Genomic DNA, 25,915 nt, shown 5'->3' with positions numbered 1-25,915 from the left:
ACATTTATTATTCTCACTTAAAAAAAAAGAAAACGTGAAGGCTATTACACAAACAGATAAGTCAACCAGGGCTCTGTACTACAAAGCAGGATTTGCGCGTATGGGCGTAACTTCAGGGTACATTTTGGGTTTCCGGTCCTACGAAGCCCGTTCACTTCTTATCAGGGTAAATCACCATGGTAACTCATGCTGAACGCTATCCTGCTCCAGAGCAGGTTAAGTTGCAGATGAGAGATCAAGCAGTATAAAAGCTCTGCCCACTGACCAATCAATTCCTTTGAAACCTGACATCAGCATTCTTCGAGGATCCCGTGGAGCTGGTGTGGAGAGGAGAGTCTCTGAGGAGGACAAGGGTCCGCAGTCTCTGAAAATCCTTTGACCTACTCTGATAAGTGTCTTAGCGAAAGATATAGATTCTCATCAGAGGGGATGATAAACCTGTGTCAACTGCTGGAACCGAACATAACCAACATGACACTGTTCTTTACTTAAATTACTGATATCGATGTACTGGATGTGTTAGCGGCCGGATAACCAAACATAGATTTATACTTCTATCCTGTCCTTTAAGTAGCTTTATCCTATGAAATTAAATATTTACTTGAAAAGGGGGCATAGCTAGTTTACAGATTTACCTTGTGACAGCCTCCACCCCTCCCTCCCCTCTCTCTCTCTGAGACTCGAACAGTCAGCTCTAAGTGACACTACACTGTTGTGCGGTGGCCTCTCTCCTTGAAGGGAAGGATAAGGGAAGTTTAAAACAGTGTCTGGTTGGTTAAGTCGATCTCCGCTGCCAACACACACAGTACATCTCAATCTCTCCCTGTTTCCTGATGCACATCCTGTCACCCAGATACCAAATGCGCACAGTCATGGCACATGAAAATAGGTCCATATGTAATGGCCGCAAGTTCACAAAAGCCAGAATTTATACAAAGAGGCCTTTGATAAAACATAATATGAAAAAAGACATGAAAGACATGAGATCATCTGTGTCTGTCCGTCCGCTGTAGCAGTTGGAAGAAAAACATCACCAAATAAGGGCATGCACCCTGTTGATCAAGGTCATAGCAGTGAGACACCACCAAATAAGGGTTCCATCCTGTCAGGTAGACAGTATCACAGCAGTTAGACACCTGGTCAGGGGGATTTCCAATACCTTAGACACTGGTCAGTTGAATTTTCCACTACAATGTGTTTTATGTTTGTTAATGTTTTGAAACATTTTGATAACCTTGTTTAATAATTGTGTGACCTAATACAACATGTCTGTTTCATAGGGCTGCCTTCAGGCAGAATATTTACGGTCACTGTTTTTTCCCACATTAAGATTTCATTTAGATTATTTGGCCTTGTTTCGAATTAGTTTTCTTTCTGATTAATTTGTTTGATTTCTGGTTTCTTTGTTTTATTTTGTTCTGTTCTATGGGCAACGTGCAATATGGTTGACGGGTACTGTGCAGTCCTGGTGTAATGGCTTGAATATTGGTGAGTTATTGGCTCCGTAAACTAGAGATCCTCTTCTGTTATTTCAATGCAGTGATAACCCTCTGGTGCAATCACACCAGTGTTAGGATTCTTAAAGTGTGCTGTGCTCGTTTTACACATGATCATTTAGCTTTGTTAAATTGGGTCTGGAGCCTTTAACTTCTCTCTTTTTAATCTGTTATTTATATCAAGTACAGGCCAGTACTCCATACTTTGCACATGATCCTGTGCTGTTTGATCAGTCTTTTGAAATCATGTGTCAGACTTGAATACATTGTCTATTTCTGGAATCATCAGCCTCCCTTCCCGTTTATTCTGGATATATGTGGTGAACCCGATTGGCATTCAACTGTCACCCCAAACTTTTGACCACTACACATATGTTTGTATTGACTAGTAATTGCAAACGTTTCCACCCCAGTGTGTCCTCAGAGTCAGTGCAGACAGTGTGTGTCAAAGTAAAGCTCATTAGGCGACTTCATGTGATTCAGTGAAACGTTTCATCTCTCGTCCAAGAGGCTTCTTCAGTTCTACAGGTCTTGTTAGTAAAGAACAGATTCATATCTCATGGCCCTGAGTTATTTATCTTGTTCCCACGCGTTATTATGTCGTGGTCACGTAATATTCTTTTCCTAAATGTCACCTTACACATTCACACAACTTTCTTTTACCAGTGTCATGGTCTGGTGTTCTGAGTGTTATTTTGTCCACTTCTTTTTGAAGAAGTGTTTTCTGTTTATTAATATATCCCTCTATGTTTGTCTGGCTGTTTTAGTTGTTCCTGCGTTTCATGTTTTCACACTCCGGGTTCTGTTTCCTGTTTTATTTTGTAGTGTCTGGGTTCTTGTGTCTCGTCTCTAGCTTTACTTCCTGTCCGTGATTGTCTGCACCAGTCCTCATGTGTCTCACCTGTGTCTAATTGCCCCTGCCTTCCCTGTGTGTATTTAAGCCTCTGTGCTTCTCCTTGTCCTTGTCGGATCGTTGTCGTATGTAGTTGTGTTCTCGTGTCTACCTGTCCTAATCTCCTCTCCTGTCCTCCTGTCTGGATCTCCTGTCCTGCTCTCCAGTGTTTTGTATTCCTGTGTCTCCTGAGCTCCCGTCCTGATCTCCTGTTCCTTTCATTAAAAGACTCCTTAGTTTAAAACTCTGCGTCTGGGTCCCACTGCCTCACCAACTCTGACAACCAGCTGTCCTTCCTGCATTTAGCAGCTGTAACTGTGTTTCCTTTAGTCTGGATAATGTGTTTGTTCTCCTCCAATTTTTCTAATATAACAATTTGATCCTCGTTGTTAAATATGAGGCTCTGCTGCCAGTTCACTTTTCCATGTCTGTGATTGGTCATATGTAGTAAACCCCGCCTCTTTTATGTGAACGCACTCAGATCTTGATGAGGTAAACCTGGGTTGACTTACTGAGTTGATAACCAGCCTAATGTGATCGCTTAGCCTGGCTGCGATTGTTAGGTTAAGTTAAGATATCCTGGGTATGTTGAACTCGCTTCGTAGTACAGACCTCAGATCTTAATATAGAGAAATCCAAAAATGAAAATAAATCAGGAAACAAGATTAAAAGCTTAAATATACTAGTAGAGCTGAACCATTGTAAACCTTCCTGTTTGGAATGGGCTGTTTCTTCAAAGGTCAAAATTATGAGATAGAAAGTCATAATTATGACCAAAGCCCCAAAGGTTACACGGCCTTTTTCAGCTTGGTTCTCAGAGAAATGCAATTAACATTGCATAACCCTAACCCAGGCCACTGAACATTTTGGCGCTGTTCCGATTCATCTCTGTCTCTTTTTCTCGACTTTTCTTTCAACTTCAGTGACTGAAAAACAACAAACTACAACAGATAACTATCTACAACGAATTTACACATGTGAGTTGTTTTATTCAACAAAGATAAGCCACTGTTTTACTAAAGACCAGATAAATGATCGGCAGATATGTGTGTCACAGTGTCTTATATTTTTCTCAAATTTTTTATATTGACTGACATCAATCTCTGCTTTTCTGTTACTGTATCTGTAGCTTATATTACTGGCATATTATTACAAAAGCTTTTTGTAATTTTTTATTCCGTGGCACACTTACAACATTTTGATTCATGTATGATTTTTGATGATATACAGGATATAAGATTGATCTTCTCAGGAACCCACATCCTTTATTGTACAGTCTATAAGAAGAATCAAAAGTGTAAAGTAAAGTGTTGTGACATTTCGCTATTCTCTTTTTTATATCATCCTTATTCTCTCAGCAGTTCCTTCTGTTGTTCCCATACTGACACTCAGAGCAGCCCCTCCTACACACAGTACGATGTTTCCATAACTCTTATTTTAACGTATAAACGTTTCCACATTAAAAAGTGTGAAAATGACTACATCTGCATATATGTTTTGTTGATTTGTATATCTACATTATCTCAAATGTTTCCAACAAATCTCCAATCCAGAGAAGTTAGAGAAATCCAAAATTTCATTCAAGTAACGTGGCGTCTGCAGTTCTTTATTGCTATAACGTTTGAGTTTGATGTGTGAGTTGAACGTAGCTAAACATAATGTAAACAAAACGTTAACTTCTGCGAGAACATTTCTGTTTGAGGCACTTAAGCTAGATTTTGTTGTTTTACAACAAAGACAAAAACACAGCTTCCAGCAAAAACACCACTCTACTTCATAATGCCATCAAACTATTTGTTCTGTTTTTATTGTTTTGTTTCAAAGATCATTTATGCAATACTGTGCCCCAAATTTTTCCTTTATTATTTAGTCTATAATAAGGAGAATACATGTTATTACACTCAGACCAGCCTCTCGTACACCTGAGCCACCAGACAGTAAGATGTTTTCATACTTACTCTTCCCCCAAAATGTTTTAATTTATTGTACAATCTACATGTCTAAACAACTACATTTCACCAATTATGGTTTTGTTTTCTTCATCCTTATTCCCTCAGCTAAGCCTTCTGCTGTTGTGTCCCCACCAGATCAGGATATAAAAAGTTGGACCTGTTCTTCTCATCAGAAAGTGTGGATAAGGAAACTATACGGCCATTTTGTGTTCCTACATCAAGTCTGAGGTGGCCACTTCAGCCAGAGCTTTTTCTTGTTTAAATTCCTCTCAAGGGTGTTTGCTCAGGACATTCCCATGTGAATCAGCAAGCAAATGAGGTATTTCATCTGTTGTAAAGCCACGTTTAAAGTAGTCTATATACTCACAGTCCATTTTTGTGTTAAACTGAATATGAAAATTCCTGCGAAAAGGGCTGCTACTTTGACTGTTGTGTAAAAGTATCTGATAATTTAGATTTTTATTGCATAATTATGACTTGTGACTTTTTCCATCATAATTTCGAATTTCATAATTATGATTTGATGTTTTTTTGTTTTGTATTTATTATTATCAAGGTTGAGTTTCCTCTTCTTTTTTGAAAACAGCATCACCTTTAGCAAGTATTTTTTACATCCATCAGAGATGGAGATTTGTCCTTGACCTCTCTTGGTGATTTAAAAAAAAATAATTTTAATATCAAATCAGTTCTTTATTTTAGTGACAGTACAACCCACACGTCAGTCAGCATATACAGGGATTACGTGTTAGTTATGCTAATTTGTTATCCTCATGAATGTTCGCTCAAATAGAAACTGGTGTTATTCATAATGTTTATATACTGTCGAGGGAAAAAATAAGAGCAGTCTTGCAATGATGGTTCCTTGATAGCAAACCTGCACACATCCCATGAAAATCAAACTTGTTCAGTCTGATGGCAGAGGCTGTACTTTGACATCAACTGGCAAGAGAAGAATGTCCATATGTTTAGATATGTTAAATAAACACATTTTCATGGTGTGTCCTTATTTTTTTAATGACTGTAGGTCACTTACTCACTTTTCTGAAGTTAGAAGCATTTGCTGAATCTGATGTGTCATGTTCCTAAAAAAACATAATTTGAACAAATAACAAATATCGGAGAAATTTAGGTTCAGATTATGAAAATGTTCTTGAATGAGGCCCATCATGTCTTAAAGGCCGTGAATACGATACTCACTGCCATTAGATCTGGCACCAGCTTCAGAATTTCAGGTGAAAGCAAACACTTTGTTGGCCACACCCTCAGTAAGGTGTTACTATATAGTTTATAGGGGTTCAAAGCCAATTAAGAGCAGCCCATTAACACATAACCATACACAACCCTGTGTACAAGAGAGCCAACACAAAAACCCTCCAGCTATAGCTGCTGTGACTGGAAGTGAATCTGTCAGTGTCTGAACTTGTCTCTGATATGCCTCGTCGGTAAACGTCTTTTTAAAAGCGCAGCACACTCTCAGTGGACATGCATGGTGGCTAGCATTTAGTTAGCATACCATACTGCGTAGACTGTATAAAATATCTAACAACATGTGAAAGGTGTGTTTACAGTACAGTAAACTTGACAAACATGGGGAGGGCAAAAAGCTTCACAAGGAGTGACCCACACACACTTTCACTACAATAATGTATCTATATTCATGTACTTACTCACACACACACACTATTGTATGACACAGTGCACGTAACACAGCCGTGCACATATCACAGCCCTGCCCTTCCTGCCTGACTACAGGGTAAATACCTATGTTGCGTATAAGCACCACTAATCAGAAAGAAAACGGTGAACTGACACATCTCGACTCATGTTCAGCACGAAATGACTCATATGTAGTTAATGGTTCAGTGAATACATTTTTATTATCAACAGCACAGTTGTGATTGATATGGAGGCTGCTGAGGAACATGCTGTCCTGCTTACTGTCTCTACAAAAATGACGCTCAAGAGATATATGTTCTCTGGATATGTGGATATAACCTTCAGTGAATAAAGATAATAATAATAATACTGTGGAGGTGACCCAGAGGGAACCTCCAGCTACTCCAAGGACGTAATAGGTGCTGTTAGCTGATTACTCCTCAGGTTTAAAAAGGCAGCCGAGAATGCTGCCACAGAGAGAGAGACAACTGAAGAGGAGACAGACACAGAGACACTGAGGAGACAAAGGCTGAGCCGAGCCACTGGAATTTACTTTTGTTCCTGTGCATTTAAATAAAAATGATAAGTGTGGACTGTTTGTTGTCAACGTCCCTTTCCACAAATACTATTATTGAAACATCCCAAGTCAAACAAGAGTAAAGTATTGTACTGGAAAAATTAACTAAGTATGGTTGAAACCTATGTTGTAGTTGAAAAGTAAGTTTTATGACCTGTATCTACATACATATACAACCTGTCCAAATACTTTATGACCTGAACTGTTTTATGGTCTGAACTGTGTTGACCTGAAAACTGTCAGACCCTTTTTATCACTTATTTACTCTCCAAAGAACTGAATGTATGTCTGCTTATCTCCAAAGGAAACATATGTAAATCAGTTGTCTGTGTTTAGATTCCTCTCTCAACCTGCGCCTACAGAACCAGTCTGAACTGGTTCTGAGAGACAGTCTTAGTCCTCCTATATAAGATGCTTGCATTTGAGTGTCCTGCATCTTCACTCTGAGATCCTTGTGACTCTCTGTGTTGATCCTTTCTGCAGAAAGCCCCTATTAAAATACACATAGATAACTTTGGTGTTTCCAGCCTCTTGTATTTCCAGATTTCCATCACAGTATTTACAGTATTAAATAGTTATTAAAGCTAAAGTCCAGACCCAATTGTCCGGACATCTTCTGGAGGTCATATCTGAAAACGTCTTAGTCGACCATAAAAAGATTGAGAAACAGGTTGACACACAAGGACTGAGGATTGCAGAGAAAAGCTAACATCAGAGACATGCTAACCCGATCTCTTTATGACCTTGTCATAATTGAATATTACACCCCCGTTCCAAATTAGTTCACTATTCTAGCATTGGTGACTATAGGCTTTTTGAATATCTAGTTTTTAAGGCTGATACTCCCGTCCAATTTCTGCCCCTGGTATGAAATCTAACAACAGCAGCAGCAACTGTGGACAGTTGCACTGAAATGTTAATGTAATATCAAGTCATCAGAGAAAAATCCCTTCTTACATGTTCCATCCTGAGGTGATGCAATCAAGTTCTTCAGTGTCTTCTGGGAAACACTTCAGAGTTGTGACATGTTATATTGGCTAACAACCCAAACTGGTGTTTTCACAGACTGAGCACAAGCCCGACGGTAAGCTACTCTCCCCCCTAACATTTACCTCTTGATTTTAGCTCACAAAAAACAAGTCTGTATATTATATAACTAATCAGTTTGCAGTGTTTGCCTGTGCTAAGGAAGTGGGTCTCTCTCTTTTACCCCAGATAACAGAGTCAGGATGGCAAAGGACTTGGGGGTCTATTTATGTGGTTTGCTCTGTGCAAGTGTTTTTATTGCAGGTATGTAAACGTAAAAAAAATAAGCAAAGAATGAGACCAAGTATGTTATTAAGTAGGGAATATGAATCTTCTCTTTGCCTCCTTTCTATTTCAACAGCTTTCCCAGTTGCCCAGATCACTCTAGGTAAGTGGGCCATTTCTGTTCATAGATGAACATTTTGAGAATATTATAGTTATAGAAACCTTGAACTGTGGCGGGGAACGTTAGCAAGGTTTTAATGTTTTAAAATCTTTTTTCCTGCTCAACATGTTTAAACATTTGTATAGGGCAAAGGGCAACAACAGCTCATATTCAGTAAAACTCTGTATACACGTTGGATACATTTTTAAAATCTGTGCAATAATACAACATTTTAATAAGTTAAGTTTACTTGAATTGAAATTTCCACCCCATTTAAGGTTCAGTGTGTAGAATTTAGTGCTGAAGTTGCATGTTGCAGCTAAATATGCCTCCCCTCACCCTCCCCTTCCAAACATGAAAGAGAACCTGTGGTAGCAGGTTGTCATAAAGTTGTCATAAAAACTCAAAAGATGTTTAGTTTGTCCAGTTTAGACTACTGTAAAAAACATGGTGGCCTCCGTAGAGAGGACCCGCTCCCGATATAAATATAACGTATTTAAATATAAAGGACCTATTCTAGGGTAAAGAAAACAACAATTTGTACAATTAGATAAAACACACTAGTTAAAACATCACTAGGATTATTTTATATTCAATTTCTGCCTGTAGATCCCTTTCACCTAAATCTTACACACTGGACCTTTAATGCTGAATAGATTAGTATGTACAGCTGTGGAAACACATGCCTCCCTTACAGTTAAACAATGACTATGATGCCCCCTGACTGTTCAGTATTTATTATTTATTTGGTGTGAAGGAAAGAGCCACTGGAGAAAAGCAGAATACAGTCATTTCTGTTGCAATTAACAATTAAGTCTGAGGAATGATAACTGATAGTACATTGATTCCATAATTTAACATACCTGGAGGTTTAGTGTTAAGGTATTGATGAAGTTAAAAATTACTGTCGCAGCAGCGGAATAGTGTCCTCTGATTGGTTTGTTTCAGCCAGTTAGGTGTTTGTTCTGGCTTCCGTTCCTCCTTTTCATATTAAAGCCAGTCAGACGCCATACGAGACTTCCAACACGCACATGTTTATTGTCTTCTTACCGTGAGTTGAATTGCTTGCGGGTCCCGTTGCAGAGACGAGGTGGATGAATGCTTGCGTGTGGTGTGATGTGTGTATATGAGGTGGCATGAGGTAATTAAATAATGTCTGAGTCCAAAGTAGCAAAATAACAAACGGTAATTAACGAAAATCAACAAACTTAGGAGCGTGCGGTTGAAAAACTGTTTCTCTACTGCGTCTTTGTCTCTCGTCGCACACCTGGTTTCATTAACCTCATTCCGCTGTGTGTGACGTCACTGGCTAGTATAAGTCTCAGCTGGTCAGCTATAGTCAAACTTGTTCTAAAATAAAATGGCTCCAACAGTGTTATAACCTGATCTTAAGACATTATAGAGATTATTATTAAAATCACCAATGAAAAAGGCCAGAATTTTGTTTTACTAGAAATGCATTAAAATCTTGACATGATAAAATGTTAGCACAATTTGATTAATTCATCATGGCAATGTTGTGGTAACACTTAAAATTATATGACAATGAATTCAGTGATTGTACATTTCTAATATTGTGATACATTGTTTGCATACAAAACTAAAATTAAGGTCAAATCAAGTGACTAGATTTCCATATCCAATCAATAAATGACGCCACTCTACTTACATATTTGTAATAAAACTTTTTGTAAACAGGTGCAGTGTACATGTTTGAGTGTCCAGCAGCACCAGGTATCCCAGTGTATGTGATGGTGTGTGGGATATCAGCCCTGCTGGTGATAGGCCTGTTTGCTTTGCCAAAGCTCCTCTGTCCAGCAGCGCCGCGCAATACCCTTTGGACTGTGTGCATCATCAGCCTGCTCCTCTTTGTCTTCATCTGGTTCCTCTATGGTAAGTGACACTTGAGAATGCGTTGACTGTGATCCATCCCTTCATTTAGTCATTCTGTCCCCTGCTGTCCTCAGGGAGTTTCCAGATTTATTCAGTGTTTCCACCCAACTATGAGAAGAACATCCCCGACCCAAACAGAGTCAACAACAGTGTCTACGCTCCTCCCACACCTGACAACAAGGTCGACCTCCCGCTGGAGAACCAGAGCCTTTCAAACCTGAACCACACCCGGATCGTCTACAACAACCAGACCGTAAGGAAGCTGATTCAAACTTTGTTCCTCGACAACATCAGCAATAAGACAAACAGACAGCACCTGAACGCCTCACAAGCACAACCTGTCATGGCTTCAGTGGCCTACTGTGACAAAACTGTGTATATGTTTGCTTTCTGGACCACAACACTGGTTTATGTCCTGGTAGGAAACGCCCTGGTGATTAGCTTTTGTTTATGTGGTTTCATGAAAATTACAGATTTACTTTCAAACTATCTAACTGCCTGAACTGAGCTAGATATAATCCTTTTTCAGATATTTTTTACTGTCACGCCAATTCTATTTTTTATTATTGTAATGGTTGATTGTAATTTCAGAGTTTTGATTCATTTATTTATTCTGTTATTGTGATTATTTTTTTATAACTATTTTTACTTGTATGTCTTTTATTTGTGCAGCACTTTTTAACTTTGTTTTGAGAAGTGTTATATAAATGATTATTATTATTATTATTATTAATAACTGTAAGGGTTACATAGCAAAGGTAAACAGAAAATCAGAGCCTTTCAAAGTCAATGCTGGCTTTTTTCTGTCAGAGTAAAGCTGAATAAATAATAACAACTTTCAATAAAATGTCATGACTTGAAAGTTCCATTTGGTCACACCTCAGCATGTTTCACACATCTTGAGAAATAAAGGGATGTATACTTCCTCTTCAGAGTTCTGCCTCACAAACAGAAGTTCAATGTTGCTTCAGGTGATTTCTACATTCAGTACACAACAGTCTTACTGTCACTTTATCAACTCAGTGGTGTTTAATAATGAAGGGGAACCTGAGCATTACAATACATTATATTACATTACATATGATTTAGATGACGCTTTTATCCAAAGCGACTTCCAATAATTGCATTCAACCGTGAGAGTACGAACACTGAACAGCAAGAATCTTTGAGAGGCCCTACGAGGGATAATTAATTCTTGGCCTCACACACACCAGTAGACTCTCTCTCACACACACTACTATACTCTCACATCTCACCCACCAGGACTAACACAAATCGATATCCTCGTATACTCCAGTGAAATTGCCCGATGAGATCCATACCAATGCGCTCGAATGGCACCCCTATTAATGGGGATGGCCGGCTGGTTCACCAGTTGACATTCCATATGCATACCAGCAGCGCACATCCCCGCGGATGCCATGCCAATAAAATCAGGACATTATCCAGCTTAGTGTTTTTTCATATCCCATGTGACCAGCTATTGGGTTGTAATAAGCCGCCTGGAAAACCATTTCCTGACGACTTTTAGGCACCAGCAACTGGGTGATTTCTCCTCCTGCCTGAGTATAACGACTCAATCTTTACAGCCTGTCCCTGATCAATGAAAAATATGGAATGCTGCAGTATGTCATGGCACACCATTTGGCCATCAATTTTCATCACTTGATCAAAGGCAAAGCGTGTGTCATCATGAGACTGCTCAAGTGGAAAATCTTGACATTTTATGAGAAATGTATTTAAAACAAGTCTTCCCACTATTTGTGTTAATTTCCTTTTGTGTTCCATAATGCAGTTATAAATGTATAATTTCAAATTCTTCCAGTTCCGATCCTTAAGAGCTTCTGGTTCAGCCTTTACGATGTGATGAATCGATTCATGTGCCTTTCCACTGCCTTCATCTGCTTCCGTTTTCTTCTTTTGGGCAGCTGTACTTTAAAGTAGTCAGAAAAAGGACACCGAATAATGTGTGTCTGATAAGAGTTTTGATCAAAAGTTATGAATGATATACAGTATACACTAGCTTCTACAGTACAAGAAGAATGATCTGCCCTCTAACTATAAGTAGAATTACATCGTGCAGTCTGCCTGAAATTATCAGTGGGAAAGAGGAAATGATCAGGATCTAATTTTTGAACATGCTGTGTTATCTTCTAAAAGAAAGTAGGAAATTTGATCACCGACATGGGCTCACTTTTCCTGAAAACAATACAAATTTTCCAATTTTTTTTTCCAGACCCATATCACTTTATATTTGCGTGAAAGTGACAACTCATCAGAAGTTGAAAAAATTCCCTCAAGGTGATTCAAGAGGCCAAAAACATGTTTCTAAGGCCACCTTGCCCTTTGGCCACTGAAATCTAATCAGTTAATTAGTGAGTTCAAGTGAACTTGTGTGTCAAATTTGAAAGAATTATCTCAAAATGTTCCTGAGATATTACATACACAAGGCAAAACGTGTTTGAGAGGTCAGAGTGACCTTTGACCCTGTGCTACATGTAATGAAATCAAAACCGTTACTCTCTTATCACATACACAGGATCGTGAGCTCACTGTGACCTTGACCTTTGACCTCCAGGCACCAAAAATGTAACAGTTCCTTTTTTGTGTCCTAGTGAATATTTGCATCAAATTTGAAGAAATTCCCTCAAGGCATTCTTGAGATATCGCACTGGAATGGGACAGACGGATGAACTGACAACCCGAAAACATGACAAATTTAGAAGGACAATTCAAGGTTTTGAAAATAAGAAATACCACAAATTTATAAGTTTTCAGTGACAAAATTATCAAGATGTGCTTCTTGCTTTTTAGAATCACAATTCTTTTATTGGTCAAGTATATTTTCACATACAGGAAATTGACTTGGTGTGGTTGGTGCATAGGACATAAAACAACAATATATATGGTTATAAGTATAAACAAGCATTAACTGAAAATTTGCAAAAGAGCAAATATTAACAAATAGCGAAAAATAATATAACAATTTAAGCTCTGCAGCACCTGAGGTAAAAGTTTATTACTTCAAAGTTCATCAGATCATAATCACTTCACTTCAGTTTAGGAAATAGGTGGTGGACATCAGCCTCAGGTTTTCTCTGTGACCGTCAATTCTCGTAAAGTTACACTTCCTATTATTTATTTTCATTTGACAAACAAACACATCAACACCAATACTCTGAATAAAGAGCTTTAGGAGATGTAATGCTACTTTAAACAGCTGCTCTTAAAATGCAGATGTGACATTAAATATCCACGTTTCAGTCGATCACAGTAAATCGGTTTCTGCAGTATGATAATGTCTTTGTTGTAATAATATTATCAATCAAACTATTTAAATTCACATTAATTTACCGTACAGCCGCAATAACAAACTCCAGCTCAACGAGTTTCACACTGCAGCAGCTGCAACGGTATTTCTGAAACAATATGTCTAATATGACATTAATGCTGAAGTCACTCACATTAACGTACACAGTCAAGCGTAGCATCAATGTTACTTTAAGGTAGTAGCCTTTATGCGCCACAGGGCAGCGCTGTTGCGCTGTTTACCCTCTAGAAAATCCAGCCATTTGCACTGTTTAGCTCTGAGACTTTGGCCATTTGCAAAGCAGCTTTTCTCAGTTTACTTTTGCTGTCCTGCAAGGTAAGCGGTGTTCACGACAGCTCTCAATATTATAATATATCTAAACTAAAACCACCCATGTTGTTAACCTGGTGGTATATTGTGTTTAGAAAGATGTTAGGCCACACTGCAGTGTTGTTTTTAATAGTGAGCACTCGTGTTTAGCCCTTAAATATTGTGTGTGATTACAGACCACTGCAATAGTAGCAGTGGTCTGTACAGTTGGTACCATTGTACTGTGACAGTCAATAATTTGTTGAGGTCCCTGCAGTTAATTTAAATGCACAGTAACCTTTATTTTGGGCAACATATGTTGTATTTTTTTATATATATGTTCTGTTGCACTGAAATATGTTTTATGTTCTAAAAAGAGTTTACTTTTGCTGTCCTGCAAGGTGTTGGAGCAATAAATGGCTAAACAGGTCTCAGCCGCAATTTAGAACCCATGTCCGGTGCTTCCTTCTCCCCGCATGACACCCCACCACCATAAGAAACACAACGCAGAGTCCTGTGCTATGCGGAGAGGCGCCTCCAGGCAGCGGACAGAGAGAGGGCGTGGTTACATTACCATTGCACTACTAGTTTGGCGACCTAAACCACATGACATAATATTAGATATCTAACGTGGTGGAGCTTATTCTCCAAACACACACACACACACACACACACACACACACACACACACACACACACACACACACACACACACACACACACACACTTCAGTTTAATAGTATTATCACATGTCGGTGTTGTGTCGGTTAATAACAGTAGTGAACAATCCTACATTCCAGTTAGCATCGTCATTACTGCTGATATCTTGCCTGGAGGCTAATTCATTAGCTGACTAATTAGAAGAGCTGAGCTAACAAGCCAGGTACAGGGACACCAATACCTGCTAATCATTGTTAATACATAAATAAAATACTGGTACTTTATTGACCATCAGAAACTGGAGCACAGATGTCTTCGACCTTTCTGTCAGGCCAAAAACAAACCGTATTATTCATCCGATATGTGACTGAAAACTTCTCCACAGACTCGGGTCACGTTCAGTGACTGGGACTTTTTAACATGGGAGTCAGTGGGAATTGCCTCGTTTTTGGAGCCAGACTAAAGTGGCCACTCAGTGAACTGCAGCTTTTTGCACTTCAGCATAGGCTTCATTGCTCAGCCCGGGTTGTTGCTGCTTCCTGGTTGTGGCAGCATTTCATCCCTCTCGGTAGGAGGAATGTTCATAACAACAAGAATGGTCATAATAACAATTTAAATTGTATTAATAAAAGTGTATTAAACTTTGAAGTGTAAAATTGTGTTCATGTATTTGAACTACATAGTAATAACAAACTTAATCTTATTTTCGATTTATTCCTGATATTTATGGTGCCAACCGACTCATGGTCTTTAACGGAAGAGGATGCTTTAATGATCCAAAGAGAAAGAAGCTCTCACAATATATCTAACATCGCTGCATATACAACTGTTAATAATGTATATTACTGTAGCTTACACGGCTGCTTCAGTATTAATGATCTGTGATAGAGCTTAATAAAATAATATGATAATCAGTGAAACAAGTTTTTTTACTTTAAAACTTTAACTACAGTTAACTCTCCTATATCTGAAGGTGTCAGGTGAACTAACATTTAAATATTTCATCCCAGAAACCGCAGCAAAATGGTACAAAAACATTTTGAGATTAAAAGAGCCCCTGAAAACATTGATCATGTGACCAGTTATGCACACTGGGCCAGTATAAACAGGAAGCAGAATGAATACTATGTAGTTGGTTGCTTAGTAACAGCTTGCTTAGTAACAGATAATACTACTCTGGTACTACATCAGATCTTCTTCTGTGTGCATGCATACTGTTTTTATCCATTTGCACTGAATGTCCCCAGTTTTACACTGTACTGTTTAAAAAGAGACATCTATGTTTCAAACACATAACCTTTTACAGGTGAAACACAGAATCTTTACTCACACATTTATAAAGATAAAAATATAACGCTAGCTATTCCTTATGTATTTTCAAATATTGCTTCCACTTAACTGAGCGTGAAGATATGTAAAGCTTCATAAACACTGAAAGTTTGTTTGTGAACAGTGTTTTGAATCATCAAAACGGATCATTAGATTCTGATGAAATTTCATATCACAACTCACAAACATGCATCCATCATCTATACTGCTTTTCTTTTAAGAGTTGTGGGGAGAGCCGGAGCCATTCGAAGCAGGAACCACCTTGACGTGAGGCGCCAACACTGCACTACTGTGCCGATAACACACAGTGAAACACAATTATATACTATATAATCCTTGTCCTTCCAAAATACAAGTGTCTGTTGTGAAGAAAATTACACAGAAGAAAAGATGAAGAGAATACTCTCAGTTCATATGCTGAGGGTGGCCATTTGTCCCATCATGCCGCTCTGCCAGCACTTATAAATGATTAAGTCCAGTTTCAGCTGTGAGCTGTCTCTCCAGAGAGGATCATGAAGTCTGAGTGTTGAGGCACGTGCAGCCGACTGTAGTTTGGGTGCAGTGACATCTGTGAGACGATGAGCTGTGTGCCCTTTGTAACAAAGCAGTTGTTTTATAGAATCTCCTGCTGTGTAAAAGACAAACACCAGCGAGAGTCTGGACCCAATTCTGTAGACATCCTCCTTAGGTCATGTCTGAAAGCGGCTCTAGACAGTCCTCAACTAATGAATAGTTAAATGTAGAACACGCTGCTGTCTCACCTGCTGCTTTTCATCACATCATCTTCACAGATTCTCCTCCAGTTGCGTTTTCCTTTTAGTGAAATATTAAATTAAATAATCAAATTACCTTTGGCAAACAAGTATTGTCATCAAGCAGAGAACATATACACAGAGTCAGAACATACACTGTGAAAAAGAGAGTAACAAACTTACCCTTGTGGTAATTAATTCTTTTATTCTTTGTCCTGTAACAGAAACAAAACAAATGAAAAAGCTCTTAATCAACGACATCATGACTTGATGGAGGTCTTATCATCCATGACAACATTTTCTTCGACCACACACACATCGTACCTGAACGATATCATTTGCACTTCCAGAAACACAAGGCGACTAATGCAATCAAAACACCAAAAAAACCCACTGCAACGATGATTGCAACTGTTGTGTTATTTAAACTGTCATTTCCACATTCAGCGTCAGTTGAAGCTGTTCCTGGTTGCATCAGCTGAAGGTTTAGTGATTCACATCTGGAACGACAGGGGGACATTTTCACAGGACCATGTAGCGGCACCACAGATTCACTGCAAGTGTAAGAAACCAGGCACGTCCATGTCTGGTGAGACTCTTTACTTACTGTGTGTGTGGTTGACAAGACGTACGCGTCCCGTCAGAAAATGTTCCAACACTGCAGTCAGAGCATTGAGAGTCTGTTTGGGCTGTTCCTGTACAAACACAAACTATACACAGTTACTAGTGTACACATCATATTAGGATTATATAGCAAAGTGGTATTTGACATCAGACCTGAAGCTATAGACCTAAACTTACAAACAGGATTCTATAAACTAAGGAACATTGACAGAATTCTGTTCTTCTATGTTACATTTCAAAGATACAGAAACTATTTTACATTCTTTTATCTCATCACACCTGGATCACTGCACTGTCTTTTAGGACTATATTCATTATTTGTTTTCATATTTTTTTGCATGCTCAAATAAGATGTACCTTAAATAATCCTCCATGGAGGAAATTCATAGTCGAGGCAGCAGCGTAGGGAAAGCAGCAAAATGTAGTAAGAATAAACATATGAAACAAATGAAAAATTTAAATAATACTATATATATATTAAACTGTTTTTCAAAATTGTCCAATTGTTGTTAATATTGTCAGACTGCCACTCAGCTATCTCTCTTTTTTGAGAGAAAGTTATTATTACTATTATTATCACAGTTGCACAGGAAGATGGGATTTTGATTTGTTTTCTCCAACTCAAACAAATCATCTTGATAGATGGAAGATTTGTCTGTCCATCTACTTTTGTCCACTGTTTTGATGAACTTTTCCTAAATGGACACAGAAATCTGTGAATCTAACCCATGATGAGACATGTCCACCACTCTCTGACTGAAACAATGTAAGAGTTTTCTAGATAGAGAGGTGTCATTACATCTTTGCCTCTGTTGGACAGCCCTACACATGACTAAAGACACATTCAGAGTTTGCACATCCGCCAGTTCACTGGGGTCAGCTGTGGTCCCTGTAAATGACAATGCAATACATGCAAATACATGCACAGACCCATATGTGGACGTCTGTATGCAGCCCAAATTGTGTGCAACTTCAGAATTATTCCTTGTTATTAGTGAGTCCTCCTCAAACAGTTCTACAATATACTGTCACTTTGTATTGTTTGTGTGCTGGACTTTGTGTACAGAGCTTTTTATAAACAGTCTATGGTGCAGAGTGAAGTTAGAAAACTTTGTGTTCATCCTACCTGGTTTATCAGGTAGGATGACATTGACTTCTACAGTGAAGTAGTCAATGTTTTTCATAAAATGTATCTGAATTTACTTTGTTACTGTTCACGTGTGTGGTTTATATATATGATTTGTCACTATTTCTACGAATATTCAGATCCAAGTTCCCAACTTTTCAAAATAAATCTGTTATTCCACTCTGTATAACCCATTGCACCAGCAAATGTTGCGTTCTTTTTACGTTGAACTCAAATTGCTGAGTGATTCTTTGACTTTTGTTGCCATGACGGAGATCAGATAATCAGAATCTCTTTTTCAGTCCAATGTGGTGAAATTAAAATCATTAAATCATCAAAATGAACTGGCAGTGACTTTGACCCCCCATTTGACAATTCATAATACAGATGCCGTGTGTGAAGCCAATTAGATGAACAATTTGCAAAACAATAACAATTTGCATATCATCTTAATGTTTCACAATTGACTGGATGGCTCAAATAACCTGCTCTGACTTCTTCATAGCTTTTTACAGTTTTGAAAACTTAAATCTTAAAGTCAGCATTAGAAAACGCACCTCTGTGTTTGATGTACTGCCCTGGTTGACATCGTTTGTGTTTCTGTGCTGCTGCACAGTGGTTCTGTTTGGGTTCTATACAGTAGAATCCTTCCAGAGGTTCACAAAGTGAATCCGTTGTTGCTGTGCATGAAATGTAAATCTTCAGACCAGAATCTGTCGACACACAGAGGATCAGTAATATGCAGGAAACTATTCTAAACAGACTAACACAGTGACACTGTAAAAAAACATCATCAGAACAGCTCAGCTCCATCTCAGCCCACACACTGTAAGACTTGCAGTAAGCCTCCATATTTTACACCTTTCTGGGATTTAATTTGAGGTATTTATACCCCTAAGATGATGACCGGAGGCTGGACTGGTACCGGCTGGGTGGGGCTGAGAGAAGAGTCAGATTCCATGATGACATCATACGGAGAGGAAGTACGAAACGCAACGTTTCAATAACACATTTCTTAGAATGGACTGAGTGAAAAAGTCTGAAGTGACTGTGTTCATACTTTGAGGGTTCCTACTGACCCCCTTCAAGTAACTACGGATAGTAAAAACCTACAGTAAATGTCAGCACAGAAATCTACCTGGATCACAGGTCGTGCAGGGGAAACACTGTTTAAGTCCAGTGGGAAGATTCATGAAGGTGTCATTCACACAGGGCAAACAGGAAGTGCTCCTGAACTCTGTGCAGTGTGTTTTAACACGATTTCCTGTTGAAAAGAAAACTATTTAATCTCATGAAATGTTTCTGTTGAACAAAGACAAATCATCTTGAGGGTAAAGAGCAGGTTATAACGTAACATCGTAACATGCGCTGCACTTTCATTTTTATTACTTACAACAGAAGAAGCCAAAACATTAAAAAAAACATTCCAGCCTATTCTTCTCGTTCAGGATCTTACCAGATGGACAAAGAGGACAGCATTCATTCCCTGTCTGATACTCAGTTGGATGACAAGTCAGCGTATTCACACAGAAGACTTTGACCAAACATATCTGTGAAGGATAGGGCAAAGGTTTTCATCTTAGTTAACCTTGGTTGACATGTTGACACAGTCAATAACTGAGAGAGGAGAGGAGAGGAGAGGAGAGGAGAGGAGAGGAGAGGAGAGGAGAGGAGAGGAGGGGAGAGGAGAGGAGAGGAGAGGAGAGGAGAGGAGAGGAGGTTTTCAAAATCTGTTTATTGTACATTACTGGAAACAACCCTTTTTCACATCATCCACCAAATGCAAAACCATAAAAAAAGATTAATGCAAAAGATTTTTTTTTAACACAATCAAAGAAAATCTCGAATTAGAGATTAATAATCAGCTCTCTTTCACAAGAAACCTGACTGATTGACAGACTCTGACCCTCATAGGTGTTCACAGTGTGATCTCTGCATCTGAAGAAGCTGCTTTCTCAACATGTTCTTTTATCTGTGAATGTGCAGCAACTGGACACTCAGAGCTGCAGGAGTTCTTTGCAGCCTCAGATGCATGTAGCTTCTTTAACGGGCTCTGAGCCGCTGAGTCCTTGTGCCAGGCTGTCAACCAGCCACCGCACTCAGTCTCATTCACAGCATCAGGCTGCTGCTTGTCCGGACACAAAAAACGTCTGTGTCCCACATCTCCACACTCCTTACAGCCCCATCTCAATGTTTTAAACCCGCTGGAAAAATTTCCCAAGCCTGCGGAGACGACTGGACACTAACACGTCCAAATGTTATTTCTTTCCATTTGCCAAAAATATATTTTTGACATTTGAGTTAGTTTTAAGATCTTTGTAAGTTCATTAAATGAAAGATGGATGTATATGGGTTCATTCTATGTTGTATTTTATGTTATTTTATTAGAAACCATTCCAATGAACTTTCCAGACTCAACACTAGTTAGATTTTTTTCTGGAGTGAGATTATTGTAGGTATTGTAACAGTATTCAGCCCAAATACTCATCCTAAAATGAAAAGCTGAGTAGTCTGCATCTGTTAAGGTGGAGCTACACTAGTGCTGCCCATAGTCAGGATTCTTCGGGGCAGCCCACTCATTAAGGTTTTTGTATTTATTGTTTCTTTGATTTACAACTGCTTGGAAATGTGACTGAAAGTGCAGCCTGTCAGAATTCTGCTGACACTGATCAATTAAGCAGATGGAAAAATGAATAAAAAGAAAAAGTGCTGTCACCGACAAAGATGTCAAAAGTTTTCTTTGTGATAAGAGCCGACAGCAGTGCGAATGTGCTGTAAACAAAATCATGTGATCTCCACAGAGGGATTAATACGTAGTTGTTGTGAACGTGTCTGAGCGGAGAATCTCCTGCTGCGTTGTGCATGTGTGAAAGGAAAACTGCAGAGAAATTCAGGTCCCCAATTCTCCGGAGATCCTCCACAGGACATGTCTACAAAACAGCTGATAAGTGACAGAGAGAGGAAAGAGGAGCAGAACTGTAGGTGACGAGGAGCAGTGTGACGCAACTTTACCAACAAAGATGCAGCCTCCAAATGTTTACTTCTCAAATTCATGTTGAACGGCAGGTTGGCAGTTTCCTTGAGCTGAAGTCACCCTCACTGAGATCCGGCTGGAGATGATTTTTAAATCCAAAAAGAGGGAGACATCTGGAAACAAAGAGGACTCAGCTGTACAAACTGCACAGAACAGCAGGGACCTGTCAACATTACTGCTGCTAATCTAATAAAGTCTGTCTTTCTTTAATTTTCGGTGAGTGGTAACATTAATATCCAAGTGCTAAAAAATAGGTAAACTGGACTTGGTTGAGTTTCATGAAGACATTTCATCTGTCATCCAAGAGACTTCTTCAGTTCTAACTGTCTGCTGGTCCACCCCAAAGACAAAACACCCAACGTGGTACATGCAGTTGAATGTAGTGAGGAATGCTCAGACCTGTACATTGGAGAAACTAAACAACCTCTTCATTAACGCATGGCACAGCACAGGAGAGCTGGTGACTCAGGTCAGGACTCAGCAGTCTGCCTACATCTAAAGGACAATGGACGTTCATTTGAAGACAACAAAGTCCACACTTTGGCCAGGAAAGACAGATGTTTTGAAAGAGGAGGGAAGGAAGTCATCTACGTCAAACTAGAAAAAACATCTCTGAAGAGAGGAGGAGGGTTAAGACACAACCTTTCAGCCACATACAACAGAGTCCTGACTTCCATCCCCAGGAAGTTTCACTGCAATTCACACGTTAGGACACATGACTCCCAGGGGGCAGGTGTGTCAACATCTCTCAACGACTGTCAACAACTCCCAGTGAAACCAACAGCAGGGTTGGTTTGATATGTGAGCAGATGTTGTTTTTCTGACATGATAACTGATCACATGATGAGTGCAGGAAGTGGAAGAGTGATTTTACCAAGAGTTTTCACCAAACTTCTGATGTGTTCAGAGGTGGGGGTGCGTTCACGTATACTCAGACTCCACTCTTCTTCATCTATATCTGAAAGTGAAAGTTGAACACAACTCAAACACAGACCATGTTCACAGCAGTTGTCTGACATTGAAACTTCCATGATAACACCAGTACACAGCAAACAAGATAGCTGATCTCTAATTCTCAGGTGGCTGTTGAAACCTGCAGCTCTCTTGTCTTTAATAAAACAGGGTTTGAACCCTCAAGGTTGAAAGCACTTATTGAAAGTCGCTTTGGATTAAAAGCGTCAATTAAATGAAATGTAATGTAATGAGACGTTTAAGGGACACGTCATAGAAGACAACACACTATCTGTTGCACTGTTTCAGTTCCAGAAAACATATGGGGCCGATTTATCAGCGACCCCTTAACAAATCTACTGTCTACTCCTGCCTCTTTATTATATAATATCCAGAGGTTGCAGTAGAAATACAGTCTGCTTACTGTCGTTAATGGTGATAAGACTTTCTGCAGGTCCTGTCTATAGGCAGTTAGTTTTCATTTCATGAAGCAAGGGTATGGTGTTACTTCCAGGATCAGTAAGACTTCCGGGAAGTTGGAAACATATTCACTGGGATTCGAATTTCCAGGATCAATAAGTCAAGCCGAGCGGAAACTCTCTAAATTACACATCACGCCCTTCCAGTAAGGTGGACAACAGGCAACACGTCATTTAGCTTCAACAGTCCTGAGCTGACATGAAATAATGTGTCCCCAGTATACAGCTGACGAGTGCGCAGGACTGTCTGTAAAGTGCAACAACGAAAAGAGATGCTACAAAATCAGTTCTTCGATAACTCACTCTAACTTGCATTCTCACCAAAATCACATCACACATCCATGGTCTCCTGTTTGTTGTAATTAAAATACGGGATTCTAAATAGAAGCTAGAATTAATATTTTATTATATATTTATTTCCTTCATTTATTTATGTCATGATTGATAAAAGATCACATTTGACAGAACAGTTGATGCCTAGACACATGGGAGCGTGTGGAGATTATTTTAGTTGGCACTGTAGTGTAGCCCTCTCTCCCCGGTCATGACTGCAGTAAAGGAGCTGTCAGTGAAGCCAGCCTTCCCTGAATTTTGTCACTCTGGTGGATTCTGTTCAAACAGTCTCACTCATGGTCATATAAGATTTCCTGCGAATTTTCACTGCAACAACTGAGAAAATTAAAGGCAGCCTGTAAAATGGATTAATGTATTCAGTAATAAACGCAGACAAGCTGTTAAAAGATTCCTTGAGTGCTGCGAGTCATCATGGATTCTTGTTCGTGGTGTCTCAGACTATGCTGAGATTAATTGTTGTATTTACTGTAGAATAAATGAGAAAATCTAAGGCAAATCTGTGGAAAGTGGCCTAATGTATTAATAATGTAGTCATATTTGGAAGCTGATTAAAAAGATTCTTGAGAGGCTGTGAGCTCCTACCACATGCCCAGCTGATAGTTAACTGCTTTGTAATCTGTGCCATCCTTACAAAGTTGTCCAGTGCTTTGAGATAAAAACGAAAAATCGGCAAACAGTTTTCTTTTCGCTTGAAGGCCTATTAAAGAAGAGCATTAGCATATTTGGGTGGTGTTTGATGCATTGTGCCTACCATGCAGGTCATTCCACCTCTGTACCAGCGAGGCAATGACACGTGTGGTGCCATCCACCTGCGCACAGCTTCCACAATAGCTGAATGGCCGAAGTCCCTATAGGACGCTGTCGGGCTTATGCAGCCTTGGGATACAGCAGTATTGATGTGAGCAACAACTGATACAGCAAAACCAGTACGTTATAAATACTACAACGGGCCGTCTACGTGTGCCACCTGAGGGAGAGAGATGATAGATTTTAATTAATTTTGATGCTTTGGAAACTTCATGCCAATAAAGCAACTTTTGAATTAAATAACAGCCAATAACCTTTCCACGGAGTAATGGCGAGCTACTTCCGTCACACGTCAACCTTACCTTGTTTTATTGTGGTATGTCACCGTCACTGGCCTTCTCATTGCTTTCCTGAGATGGTAATGCGTGCCTGGTGGACTTGGATATTTCTCCTGGCCGGCAATTGAGCATACAGTTAGCGTGATTTTTGTAGATTTTCAGCAAACTTTTTCTGTCATGAAAAAGTTTAAGTGAAGGAGAGCAGAGGCGATACTTGGTGAAAATAATAATGCCATTTCACTGAAGTTCTAGTTTGTGAATACATTTAACAGCGTCCACTACCTATCACCATTGTAAATGGTGATGCTATATTAGGTGATACACTGACGTTGCATATGGCAGTTTGTTCTCAGGTATGGGAGGAAGCAACGTCTAATGAATTGAAAATAAAACATGTAGTTTATTAGTTTCCAAACGCTACCTGTGGATCTTGATGACGCCCAGAGTCTAGATTCACATAATGTAGGGATGATTCACCCTATTTCTTTGTCTTGTGATTGGTGAGGAAATGGTAGGTCTAGTGAAGAATATAAACTAAGATCTATTAGCTGACTGGTGATTATTGTCTGCAGACTTGACATGTCTAAGATTTTAACTTGCAGTTATTTTGTACAAATAAATGGAGGATGTTTTTCTGAGATTCAGGTTCAATTCCTGTTTGTCATACTTATACAGATTTTGTTTCTTTGATTTGTGTGTAATATATCTCTTAGAATAATATACTTCAAATTTACACACATGAGCTATAGTCCTAAATATCACTGCATCATGTTTTTTTTCTCTGTTTTTTGAATACATTTAATGTTTATTTATTTATTTTGTTTCTGATTCTGCACTTTTTACTACCTTGGTGCTGAAAGTGTTGTATGACAATACATCTACATAATATAAAAGTATTTACTTTGATCTTTACTTTAATAATACTATAGTACAATAGTCATTATGTTTGTAAATAGTTTATACTTCACTGACATAACATTCTCACATTGCTCAAAACATTTGGTCATAAATGCTTGATTGCCTTATTTAATTTCAAAGCACTACGCCTGGAAGAAAGAAAGATCAACTATCGATACATTTTCTGAACTCCGTGCAAATATAAATGACTACAGTGTGCACAGTCCAGCTGGTTTTTGAAATGTCTATAAGGTATTGAGTGCTCACACACTTGTTAATTCGTAAGCCCGTGACGGCAGCACGATCACCAGAAGGTAATTCTTCTTTCATTTACTTCTATTTAAAAAGATACTTTTTTGGCCTAAGTGAATGCAACACTTTTTAATTTATTGATAGAAATCTTGATTAACAAATTTTGTAATGAAGCACGTAATAGCATGCTAATAAGAATTGTGATAAATATATATACATTCTTTATAGAATTATTTTTGTATTACATTCTATAGCGCGCACATCCTCTTGTACGTATTGTTATACTTAACAAAGTAAAAAGGTACAGTTATTACTGTTGTGTTTTTAGTGGTGCTTTTTAAAAATAGGTCTATCCAGTGATGTTTCTTTATAGAGAACTTTGTAACACGCAACTGAACGCAAAGTTACAGGTGGTCTATTATGTGAATTAGTAAGGATTGATATGCACTTAAATTGATTGAGAGATAAGAACTGTAAGATGATGAAATTGTGGTCTTTAATTAATGATCCCACTCCCATCTGTTCCTCCTTCCAGGATGTGTGGAGAAAGACCTAGATGACATTCCCACTGATACAGTATCATTGGTGACACAGGAGAGAGTGATGATAGACATTCGCTGCAGCTCACCTGTACAAAGGTAATTTAAATTCATATTTTAATAATGCAATGTTAACTCATATAGTGGCAGTCCGGGGAATGAGCCCCAGTACACGGGTGTCTTGCTCTATATACACTAATGGATCTGCTATAAATGTTCAGCCACTGGAAGAGTTACAGAAAATATTTATTACTAAGGTTCAATACTGATTGGACGGCAGCCATCCAGCTCTCCAAAGTTGCACACTGTGCACCACTCTCTTCTCAGTACCCATGTT

General features: G+C 38.8%; 2 protein-coding genes across 10 annotated transcripts in view; one reads left to right on the top strand and one right to left on the bottom strand.

The window, feature by feature from the left end:
* The window catches only part of LOC118110834 (tumor necrosis factor receptor superfamily member 14), a 69,602-nt gene that overhangs the window by 1,803 nt on the left and 41,884 nt on the right, over window positions 1–25,915 (bottom strand). For 3 of the 9 annotated variants that reach the window (XM_047340324.1, XM_047340322.1, XM_047340328.1), the window contains 7 exons: window positions 19,444–19,537; window positions 19,126–19,251; window positions 18,545–18,700; window positions 16,845–16,932; window positions 16,562–16,737; window positions 16,421–16,452; window positions 12,681–16,298 (listed from right to left, as the gene is read on the bottom strand). In XM_047340324.1, the coding sequence (XP_047196280.1) occupies window positions 16,572–16,737; window positions 16,845–16,932; window positions 18,545–18,700; window positions 19,126–19,251; window positions 19,444–19,537 (630 nt within the window). In that variant the 3' untranslated portion in view covers window positions 12,681–16,298; window positions 16,421–16,452; window positions 16,562–16,571. Of the gene's footprint in view, window positions 1–12,680; window positions 16,299–16,420; window positions 16,453–16,561; window positions 16,738–16,844; window positions 16,933–18,544; window positions 18,701–19,125; window positions 19,252–19,443; window positions 19,538–20,999; window positions 21,135–21,895; window positions 21,980–25,915 lie in introns of those variants that run through there. The other 6 variants (XM_047340323.1, XM_047340325.1, XM_047340326.1 and 3 more) reach the window with 4 other exon arrangements.
* On the top strand, window positions 7,607–10,802 carry LOC118110833. The gene is made up of 5 exons (XM_035158947.2): window positions 7,607–7,657; window positions 7,789–7,863; window positions 7,961–7,987; window positions 9,683–9,877; window positions 9,952–10,802. The coding sequence occupies exons 2-5, from the start codon at window positions 7,803–7,805 to the stop codon at window positions 10,377–10,379; spliced, it is 711 nt and encodes a 236-aa protein (XP_035014838.2). The 5' UTR covers window positions 7,607–7,657; window positions 7,789–7,802; the 3' UTR covers window positions 10,380–10,802.

This window comes from Hippoglossus stenolepis, chromosome 6 (assembly GCF_022539355.2).
Source record: "Hippoglossus stenolepis isolate QCI-W04-F060 chromosome 6, HSTE1.2, whole genome shotgun sequence".
Taxonomy (NCBI): Eukaryota; Metazoa; Chordata; class Actinopteri; order Pleuronectiformes; family Pleuronectidae; genus Hippoglossus; species Hippoglossus stenolepis.
This window is presented reverse-complemented; position numbering and strand designations above follow the sequence as displayed.